The 11,959-nt window shown below is 38.5% G+C and overlaps 1 protein-coding gene across 1 annotated transcript in view; it reads right to left on the bottom strand.

Annotated features, from left to right (window-relative positions):
- Positions 1-458: 458 nt before the first annotated feature.
- Positions 459-11,959, bottom strand: part of ints10 (integrator complex subunit 10) — a 34,426-nt gene continuing 22,925 nt past the window's right edge. The window contains exons 11-17 of the mRNA XM_079838279.1: positions 11,300-11,382; positions 10,949-11,101; positions 9,639-9,747; positions 9,404-9,483; positions 6,851-7,013; positions 6,677-6,770; positions 459-965 (exon numbers count right to left, since the gene is read on the bottom strand). Coding sequence (XP_079694405.1) covers positions 809-965; positions 6,677-6,770; positions 6,851-7,013; positions 9,404-9,483; positions 9,639-9,747; positions 10,949-11,101; positions 11,300-11,382 — 839 coding nt within the window. The 3' untranslated portion in view covers positions 459-808. The remainder of the gene's footprint in view (positions 966-6,676; positions 6,771-6,850; positions 7,014-9,403; positions 9,484-9,638; positions 9,748-10,948; positions 11,102-11,299; positions 11,383-11,959) is intronic.

Raw genomic sequence — 11,959 nt, 5'->3', positions numbered from 1 at the left:
AGGAGTTCGCAAAAGTAGGCTTTTTCGGTTAATTAAAAATGGTGGGAAACTTTTGTTTCTAGCTCTTATGGTTCAAATGTTATTAGCATAAACATTAGTGAAACTTTGGACAGGTGGTGGCACTAGAGGGATTGAGATAGAGACTCAAAATTTGCTATGGTGACAGTTGGGACTATCCTCTATGAGTGTGCCAAATTTCATAACTTTCCCACGAGCGGTTCTATGGGCTGCCATAGACTCCCATGGCGGAAGAAGAAGAAGAAGAAGAAGAAGAAGCAGAATAATAAGAACGCTAACGATTTCAATAGGTGCCTTCGCCCCTAACAAGGAATAGAACCTAATAAACAAAAGTACCAATGGTTAAAATGTGACCAAAGACATCCTGAGATTTAAATTTGGACCTTGAGAAAGACTCAAACGGGTCAAAGCAGAGCATTTATGAAAAATTAATCTCAGTATACAACTACAGAAACACTGTTTTATTTATTATGAGCTGCCAGAAAATGATATATTACACAACACAGTCTAGTTCATGGAGTATTTTACAACAATACAATGTCAAAAAACAAACACTGAACAGTGCAATCTCCATTTACAGACAAAGAATATAGAAATGCTGAATCTTTTTTATTGTTTGTTAATACCTGAAATAAAGCCATGAGTTCAGCTGGATCAGACTTTAAACATTCATACAAGCATTCACACTTCAGATCTGTGATCATGTCCTTTAAGGTTCTAAGAGTGTAAAGTAAGAACTGACACATACGTCCGAAACATTTTTTCTATGAGGTTAAAGGTCACAGGTCGCTCAGGGTAATGACTGGATGAGGATGATCTTCTCATTAATGCAGAAGCGATGGAGAACCGTGAGCAGGTTCTCTCCGCAACGCGACACCTGACGCTCCATCGCCAGCCGAAAATCCTCCTTCACGCCTTTGGTGATTCCTCGAGTCACGGTGTGATGTCTATGAAAACATGGGTCACATATGGGTCATCAAGTACAGAAAGAATTGAAAAGAAACAAACAAAACAGCAGTTTCTCCACATTCAGAGCGATAAGAGCTGTGGACAGCTCTTCCAACAACACACACACACACACACACACACACACACACACACACACACACACACACACACACACACACACACACACACACACACACACACACACACACACACACACACACACACACACACACACACAAATACATAAGGGTGAACCTCACAAAGAAAATCTGGCTCATATTCCAGTTTCATCCCAAACAAAACCTATTTTGGAGGTCTGATAATGATTGTTTTGTATTAATTCGTTACACAAGTAGGTGACGACAAGTGACTCTAAAAACTATTTTTCATTGAATCATTCATTCAAGAGATTTGCTAAAAAACGCTGATTCATTTGTTAATGAATGAAGTTAAATCGTAATGAGTGAGTCATTGAATCATTCATTCAAAAGATTTGTTCAAAAACACTGATTCATCCAGTAATGAAACAAGGGAAGTCTTTATGAGTGAGTCATTGAATCATTCACTCAAGAGATTTGTTCAAAAACACTGATTCATCCAGTCATGTCAAGTCAAGTCTTTATGAGTGAGTCATTGAATCATTCATTCAGGAGATTTGTTCAGAAACACTGATTCATCCAGTAATGAAACAAGTGAAGTCTTTATGAGTGAGTCATTGAATCATTCATTCAGGAGATTTGTTCAGAAACACTGATTCATCCAGTAATGAAACAAGTGAAGTCTTTATGAGTGAGTCATTGAATCATTCATTCAGGAGATTTGTTCAGAAACACTGATTCATCCAGTAATGAAACAAGGGAAGTCTTTCTGAGTGAGTCATTGAATCATTCATTCAGGAGATTTGTTCAGAAACACTGATTCATCCAGTAATGAAACAAGGGAAGTCTTTATGAGTGAGTCATTGAATCATTCATTCAAAAGATTTGTTCAAAAACACTGATTCATCCAGTAATGAAACAATGGAAGTCTTTATGAGTGAGTCATTGAATCATTCATTCAAAAGATTTGTTCAAAAACACTGATTCATCCAGTAATGAAACAAGTGAAGTCTTTATGGGTGAGTCATTGAATCATTCATTCAAAAGATTAGTTCAGAAATGCTGATTCATCCAGTAATGAAACAAGTGAAATCTTTATGAGTGAGTCATTGAATCATTCATTCAAGAGATTCATTCAAAAACCCTGATTCATCCAGTCCTGAAACAAGTGAAGTCTTTATGAGTGAGTCATTGAATCATTCATTCAAGAGATTTGTTCAGAAACACTGATTCATCCAGTAATGAAACAAGGGAAGTCTTTCTGAGTGAGTCATTGAATCATTAATTCAAGAGATTTGTTTAAAAACACTGATTCATCCAGTAATGGAACAAGTGAAGTCTTTATGAGTGAGTCATTGAATCATTTATTCAGGAGATTAATTAAAAAATGCTGATTCATTCAGTAATGAAGCAAGTGAAGTCTTTATGAGTGAGTTATTGAATCATTCACTCAAGAGATTTGTTCAAAAACACTGATTCATCCAGTAATGAAACAAGTGAAGTCTTTATGAGTGAGTCATTGAATCATTAATTCAAGAGATTTGTTTAAAAACACTGATTCATCCAGTAATGGAACAAGTGAAGTCTTTATGAGTGAGTCATTGAATCATTAATTCAAGAGATTTGTTCAAAAACACTGATTCATCCAGTAATGAAACAAGTGAAGTCTTTATGGGTGAGTCATTGAATCATTCATTCAGGAGATTTGTTCAGAAACGCTGATTCATCCAGTAAGAAAACAAGTGAAGTCTTTATGAGTGAGTCATTGAATCATTCCCTCAAGAGAATTGCTCAGAAACACTGATTCATCCAGTAATGAAACAAGTGAAGTCTTTATGAGTGAGTCATTGAATCATTAATTCAAGAGATTCATTCAAAAACACTGATTCATCCAGTAATGAAACAAGGGAAGTGTTTATGAGTGAGTCATTGAATCATTCACTCAAGAGATTTGTTCAAAAACACTGATTCATCCAGTCATGTCAAGTCAAGTCTTTATGAGTGAGTCATTGAATCATTCATTCAGGAGATTTGTTCAGAAACACTGATTCATCCAGAAATGAAACAAGTGAAGTCTTTATGAGTGAGTCATTGAATCATTCATTCAGGAGATTTGTTCAAAAACCCTGATTCATCCAGTCCTGAAACAAGTGAAGTCTTTATGAGTGAGTCATTGAATCATTCATTCAGGAGATTTGTTCAGAAACACTGATTCATCCAGTAATGAAACAAGGGAAGTCTTTCTGAGTGAGTCATTGAATCATTAATTCAAGAGATTTGTTTAAAAACACTGATTCATCCAGTAATGGAACAAGTGAAGTCTTTATGAGTGAGTCATTGAATCATTCACTCAAGAGATTTGTTTAAAAACACTGATTCATCCAGTAATGAAACAAGTGAAGTCTTTATGAGTGAGTCATTGTATCATTAATTCAAGAGATTTGTTTAAAAACACTGATTCATCCAGTAATGAAACAAGTGAAGTCTTTATGAGTGAGTCATTGAATCATTTATTCAGGAGATTAATTAAAAAATGCTGATTCATTCAGTAATGAAGCAAGTGAAGTCTTTATGAGTGAGTCATTGAATCATTAATTCAAGAGATTTGTTTAAAAACACTGATTCATCCAGTAATGGAACAAGTGAAGTCTTTATGAGCGAGTTATTGAATCATTCACTCAAGAGATTTGTTCAAAAACACTGATTCATCCAGTAATGAAACAAGTGAAGTCTTTATGAGTGAGTTATTGAATCATTCACTCAAGAGATTTGTTCAAAAACACTGATTCATCCAGTAATGGAACAAGTGAAGTCTTTATGAGCGAGTCATTGAATCATTAACTCAAGAGATTTGTTCAAAAACACTGATTCATCCAGTAATGAAACAAGGGAAGTCTTTATGAGTGAGTCATTGAATCATTCACTCAAGAGATTTGTTCAAAAACACTGATTCGTCCAGTAATGAAACAAGTGAAGTCTTTAGGAGTCATTGAATCATTCACTCAAACCATGTTTAAAACTGCAGCAATTATTTGTATATTTTATATATTTGTCAGAACCTCTAGTAAATTATGTTATTTTGTTTAGTTGTTGTTTAGAATCATAGGAGAATCGCACAGCTCCACTTTCACTTTTCACAAACCCGTTTACACTTTATATTACAGAATTATTTCAATAACGAGACTTTTCACATTCCGTCATGAAAAAAATGCAAATGGTTGTTTTTCATTATTCATTTATTTTGATCCTCGGGTGAAATATGACCCAGACCTTTCTTGACATTTTGTGTGAGATTCACTTATAAAATGTAAAACGCTGAAATTCAATGAAAACTACAAACACAATGTCGTCAAACAAACAGACTTCACAGCCATTTGAGTAAAACACAACGGAAAAGGAGCCGTATGAGAACAGGAACAATCTTGCAAAATGAAAATGCTTGAACGGAATGAAAACCCAGTGAGAAGAACTAAAAGGAGGAGGATGGAAACGCATGAGCAGGCTGGGAGGAGTTTGGGGGCGGGGTTTCGATGATGGGGGTGGGGTACCTGTCAGCCTTCTGAGCCCCTGGAAGCAGCAGGGTGTTTAACTCCACCCCCAGGGCGGGGCTGGGGTTCCTACGGACAGCAAACACCATTTCATCAGCGGCACCCCGAGTGACGGGGCTGAACTCAAGAAATAGGACACGCCTCTCTGAAATGCTTGATTCTGATTGGCCAGTCGCAACACTCCGAGGCCAGTTATTGGCTGATAATGATGTCGGATGGACGTGCTCTGTCTCTCTGGTTTCATTATCGACTGTATTTACCGTCAAATCAAACCGAAGGACTTCAGTATGAATAGCAGACCTACGGTAACAGTGTTGAAGTGTTCGACTGTTTTGTACGCTAATGTATCCCAAAACAGTTTCTTAAATCAATATTTCATTATTGATCATGTCATTATTTATATGGTCAAAAGCCATGATACGAAAAAGTGATATGACTGAACACCATCCCCTGATATTTAGATTCTAAAGGATTTACTGTATTTAAAATAATATTAAATATAAAAAAACATTTAATTTTTTTAGCTAAAACTAAAATGAAAACTAATAAAAATGTATTAAGAAAAATGTAACTTTATAAATAAAAATTAATAAATTAGTATGAATAAAAAAAATTAAATTGTTTTAAAAATTAGTACAATTGATAAATGTTATTAATTTTTAATCTTTTTTATTCATTTTTAATTTTTATTAATTAAAAATTACTTATTTTTATTAACAATTTTATAAATTTTTATAAATTTTATAATTTTTTATTAATAAATTGTATTATTTTTTATTAATCAATTTTATGTATTAAGAAAAATGTATTAATTAAATTGTGTAAATAAAAAATAAATTAGTATGAATAAAAATAATAAAATTGTATCAATAAAATTGATAATATTTATTAATCAATTTTTTATATTTTTTCAATTTTTTTTTATTAATTTTAATAATTTTTATTAATCCATTTACTCATTTTTATTAATCCATTTTATTATTTTTTATTAATTTTTAATCCATTTTATTAATTTTTATTAATGAAAACTTACACATTTTTATTAATCAATTTGATAAATATTTATTAATTTTTAATTCATTTGATTAATTTTTATTAATTAAAACTTACTCATTTTTATTAATCAATTGTATTAATTTTTTTAATTTTAATACATTTTATTAATTTTAATACATTTTATTAATTTTTATTAATCAATTTTATGTATTAAGAAAAAACTATTAATACATTTTTCTTTTTTTACAAAAAATTAATTAGTATGAGTAAAAATAATAAAATTGTATCTACAAAATTAATACAATTGATAATTTTTATTAATCAATTTTATAATTTTTTAATTAATTTTTAATACATTTTATTAATTTTTATTAATCAAACATACTATTTTTATTAATCAAGTTGATACATTTGTATTAATCAATTTTATAAATTTGAATTATCTAATTTTATAAAAAAATTTTAGAGACATTAAAAAAACGTATACAAATTACAACAAAATAAAACTTTAGCTAAAAAAAAAAAACGAAAATGGAAAATATAAAAATAAAACAGAATTCAAATTATTAATAAAAATGATGATAGGATCTCAATGACAGTAAAACAAGACTGGCGTCAAGGTGGCGTGTAATAAGCGGGATAAGGCACATCCAGCAGGATGTTATCGCAAAACAGTAGTTCAAATTGGACATGATTTGTTCAAAAACACTGATTCATCACGTAACGAAACGAGAAGTATTTATGAGCGAGTCATTGAATCATTCACTCAAGAGATTTGTTTAGTTTGATTCATTTAAAACGATGCTCTCGATTCCTGACCCTAACTTTAGTCATTCCAGAGCTCGTGACTCAACGATTCCTCTTTAGAAAAGCGTCTGGAGACCATCAACACTTCAGCACTAATGAGCCAATCGGAAAGCAAGGCAAAGAAAAACGAATCGAAGCCTATTCATCATGTCCAAAACAAAAGGAGAGAGGAAGCAGGAAGGAGGGAGAGACCTCAGACGATCACTTCTCATCATTTCCAGTTCTAACGGCTGGTGTGTGTGTGATGTGGGCGGGACTTACTTGATAAGCATCCCCTGATTGGGCAGCAGCTCCAGCTGGACACGCCCACCCTCTGTTGTACGGAGGTAAGCGAACTCTTCTAACATGTCAATGTCTGGTAGGGAAAGCAGGTTAAGGACAAACACTCTCACAAACACATCGATCCACGAATCCTCCGCTCGAGCTGAAGGATACTGGTGACATAGTTGAAGAAGTTCTCGTATTGGAAACTGCCCTGCTGACAGATCTTATCCACCGCCTTCAGGAAGAGATTCTCCCCCTGTGGCCAATCATGCTGCAGGAGAACGACCACATGACCCAGAGCGAGGTCATCTCTGTTGTCTGTGAAAGCCCTCAGCTTGGAGAGAGAGAGACGAAACGCGTTATGTGGCGTTCACACCGGACGTGATTGACGCAAATAAATCGCGCTATTCGCATGTAGTCGGACGCTTGAACATTTTGAGTTTACTTGCTTCATTCGCGCGTGACATTCACTGCACAACAGACGTGATTCTCCTCATGGGCGGGGCTTCTGCCAGCGGTTCGTCTCGTTGAGAAATGGCTGACATGGGCTGTGTTTACACGTCTTTTTTGTTAAATTCTACTGTTAATGTGTGACAAAACGTAGTTTTAAGACTTTTTCAGGTGATAATGTAGTGGTTTAAAGCTCAAATCTGTGGTTTATTTATAAAGTGAGCGCCTATTTGAACATGTGATCTGCTGTCTGCCGCTGGCTCTGATGTCTCTGTGGCGTCTCGAGCTATAATTCGTCTTGTGTAGATCTAACGGCCGATCTTTGGTCTCATGGATCTACAACCCCAAATCAGAAAAAGTTGGGACAGTATGGAAAACGCACACTCTACGAAAACGCACATTTCTAAATTTACTTTCACTTGTATTTCATTGCAGACAATATGAACACAAAATATTTCATGTTTTGTCTGGTCACCTTCATGTCATTTGTAATTATGCATCCTTTCCTGTCATTCAGACCTGCAACACATTTAAAAAAAAGTTGGGACAGTAAAGCATTTACCACTTTGTAATGTTGACATTCCTTTTCACAACACTTAAAAGACGTTTAGGGACTGAAGACACCAAGTGATGAAGTGTTTCAGGTGTAATTTTGTCCCATTCTTCCTGCAAACAAGTCTTAAGGTGGGCAACAGTACGGGGTCTTCGTTCACACATTCTCTATTGGAGACAGGTCGGGACTGCAGGCAGGCCAGTCAAGTACCCGAACCCTCTTCCTCCACAGCCAGGACTTTGTAATGTGTGCAGAATGTGGTTTTGCATTGTCTTGTTGAAATATGCATGGACGTCCCTGGAAAAGATGTCTTTTTGAAGGCAGCATATTATGCTCCAAAATCTCTATGTACTTTTCAGCATTAATGGAGCCTTCACAGAAGTGCAAGTTACCTTTGCCAAGGGCACTGACACAACCCCATACCATGACAGACCCTGGCTTTTGGACTTGTTGCTGGTAACAGTCTGGATGATCCTTTTCTTCTTTGGTCCGGAGCACACGGCGTCCATTCCTCCCAAAAAATAGCTGAAATACCGCTTCATCTGACCACAGTACACGTTTCCACTGTGTGATGGTCCATCCCAGATGCCTCGAGCCCAGAGAAGTCGACGGCGCTTCTGGACACTGTTAACATAGGGCTTCCTTTTGGCAGAGTTCAGTTTTAACTGCCATTTGTGGATGTAACTACGTATTGTGGTACTTGACAAAGGTTTGCCAAAGTAGTCCTGAGCCCATGTGGTGATATCGCTTCTAGATGAATGACGATTCTTGATGCAGTGCCGCCTGAGGGATCGGAGATCACGGTTGTTCAGCTTAGGCTTGCGCCCTTGTCCTTTACGCACTGAAATTCCTCCAGATTCCTTGAATCTTTTAATTATGTTATGCACTGTTGAATGTGAAATATCCAAATCTCTTCCTATCTTTCTTTAAGGAACATTGTTTTTAAATATTTCAATAATTTTCTCACGTATTTGTTGGCAAACTGGCGATCCTCGGCCCATCTTTGCTCCTAAAGGATTAGACCTTTCTTGGATGCTGCTTTTGTACCAGATCATAATTACAATCACCTGTTGACATCACCTGTTTCAAATCACATCATTATTTTTTTTTTTTTTTTGCGTTTTCCATACTGTCCCAACTTTTTCTGATTTGGGGTTGTATAATTTGTTCCCTGGCAAATCGTTTAGACTGAAGGCAAAGAGAAGTTTCATTACTTGTTTATTTTTAGGCTATTTAACTTTACGTTACCGTTGTAGCCTACTAGCGCTGACTTTGAATGTTTGACTGAATTGTTTGCTTTATTTCATGTTTAGCTTATTATACCTTTTACTTATACTTTTGTATTATTGATCACACATAAACTTGTGTTTCATGTCATTTAATGTTATCACAGTGATAATCATATTGTCAGAACCAGATATTAATATACAGATTTTCTCCTCATTGTTGTCACTACTAGAGCAAGCTCCTGATTGGCTATCGCGGCGCGAATATCCGCCAGAGTTCAGATTTTTCAACTTGAGCGATTCGTGCGGATCACACGTTCAAAACGCTCAATTCGCGTCATTCGCGCGAATCGCCCCGCAGAATGCCATTTCGCATCTCTGCATTGACTTAACATGTAAATCACTCGCACGAATTGCGTCAATCGCGTCCGGTGTGAACGCACCATTAGAAAGCGGGTCTCAGATGTCGAGCTGTGAGGTGAAGTGTTCTGGTACCTTGAAGCACGCCAGCATGAGCTGCAGACAGAAAGGAAGGACGGATTTACTGGTGCAGGGGACGAGCCTCAGATCATTACCTATCAACAGAGGAGAGAGAGAGAGAGAGAGAGAGAGAGAGAGAGAGAGAGAGAGAGAGTCTCATTCTATTACTGGGAAAACGTGCCACACTGAGGTTATTCATGAGCACTGATAGAGGGACACCGTATATATGAACAGGCTCCGCTCCGGTCACCTCTCCTGGCTTTGCTCCGGGGTTTGCGCTGCTCCTCGCTGCTCTTCACTGCTTCCTGGCTCTGGGGCGTCAGACCAGCGACCGCCTCTAGAAGCTTCTCACACGCCATCTGACCAACCACAGCATGAGGTGATGAGACACACTGAGTACAGGCGATCTGAGTGTGTGTGAGTGTCTGAGTGTGTGTGTCTGAGTGTGTGTGTCTGTGTGTGTGTGTGTGTCTGAGTGTGTGTGTCTGAGTGTGTGTGTGTGTGTGTCTGAGTGTGTGTGTGTGTGTGTGTCTGTGTGTGTCTGAGTGTGTGTGTCTGTGTCTGAGTGTGTGTGTCTGTGTGTGTCTGAGTGTGTGTGTGTGTGTGTGTGTGTGTGTGTGTGTGTGTGTGTGTGTGTCTGTGTGTGTCTGAGTGTGTGTGTCTGTGTGTGTGTGTCTGTGTGTGTGTGTCTGAGTGTGTGTGAGTGTGTCTCAGGCGGTCTGAGTGTGTGTATGTGTGTGATAGAGAGTTAAAGGGTGTGTGAGTGTGTGTGTGAGTGAGAGTGAGTGAGTGAGAGGGTGTGTGTGAGAGAGTGTGTGTGTGTGTGCGTGTGTGTATCAGTGTGAGTGTGTCTGTGTCTCAGGCGGTCTGAGTGTGTGTATGTGTGTGAAAGAGAGTTAAAGGGTGTGTGAGTGTGTGTGTGAGTGAGAGGGTGTGTGTGTGTGTGTGTGTGTGTGCGCGTGTGAGTGTGTCTCAGGCGGTCTGAGTGTGTGTATGTGTGTGATAGAGAGTTAAAGGGTGTGTGAGTGTGTGTGTGTGAGTGAGTGAGAGGGTGTGTGTGTGTGTGCGTGTGAGTGAGTCTCAGGCGGTCTGAGTGTGTGTATGTGTGTGATAGAGAGTTAAAGGGTGTGTGAGTGTGTGTGTGTGAGTGAGTGTGTGTCAGTGTGAGTGTGTCTGTGTCTCAGGCGGTCTGAGTGTGTGTATGTGTGTGTGTGATAGAGAGTTAAAGGGTGTGTGAGTGTGTGTGAGTGAGAGTGTGTGTGCGTGTCAGTGTGAGTGTGTCTGTGTCTCAGGCGGTCTGAGTGTGTGTATGTGTGTGAGTGTGTGTGTTTGTGTGTGAGTGAGAGGGTGTGTGTGAGAGAGTGTGTGTGTGTGTGTGTGTGTGTGTGTGAGAGAGTGAGAGTGTGTGTGTGTGTGTGTGTGTGTGTGTGAGGGCTAGGTTTAGGGGCAGTGTAAGGGGATAGAAAATACGGTTTGTACGGTATAAAAACCATTACGCCTATGGAATGTCCCCATAAAACATGAAAACCCAACATGTGTGTGTGAGTGTGTGTGTGTTACCCTGTACTCTCCCAGGGCGTAGTGACAGGAGGCCTGCTGTATGATGGCTCTGTGTGTCTCCAGGTGTGAGGAGGTGGAGATCGAGTTCTGGCTCTGCTGGAGCTGCAGTGATGACATCAGAGCTAGACTGGACAGAGCCTTCCTGTACTGACCCTGAACACACACACACACACACACACACACACACACACACACACACACACACACACACACACACACACACACACACACAATCCCACCGATTAAGAACAACTTTTAACACAAATTTTGCCACAGAAATGACCTTAATGTTTATTCCTACGTGTTATCAATTAAGCAACAAATCAATACATCATCAAACCCCAATCATACCTGATAGATGATCATATCTGTGAGGAAGATCCGAAACCACAACCACATCTCAGTTTTCCACGTCGAGCAGATCTTAGCGAACTCTGGAATAAACCAATCACACAAGAGTTCCTCATTTACGGTTATCTACTAATCATGACCTGTGGGATATATCAGCAGCTGTGAGAGAGACAGTTCAGCCTGATGATGTTCCAAACATGAGACTTTCATTCAGAACACAAATGAGCTTCCTGACCCTCCACTGACAGTCTAACAGACATGAGGGTTTGGAACGACATCAGGGTGAGTCAATGATGACAGATTTTCATTTTTGGAAGCTAGACAGACAGACAGACAGACAGACAGACAGACAGACGGATGGACAGACAGGCGGACGGACGGACAGAAGGATGGACGGACAGACAGACAGATGGATGGACAGACAGACAGGCGGAAGGACAGAAGGATGGACGGACAGACAGACAGACAGACAGATGGATGGACAGACAGACAGGCGGAAGGAAGGACAGAAGGATGGACGGACAGACAGACAGACAGACAGACAGATGGATGGACAGACAGACAGGCGGATGGACAGAAGGATGGATGGACGGACAGACAGACAGACGGACGGACAGAAGAATGGACGGACAGACAGGCGGACGAACAGACAGACAGAAG

This window comes from Gobio gobio, assembly GCF_949357685.1.
Source record: "Gobio gobio genome assembly, chromosome: 16".
Classification (NCBI taxonomy): Eukaryota; Metazoa; Chordata; class Actinopteri; order Cypriniformes; family Gobionidae; genus Gobio; species Gobio gobio.
This window is presented reverse-complemented; position numbering and strand designations above follow the sequence as displayed.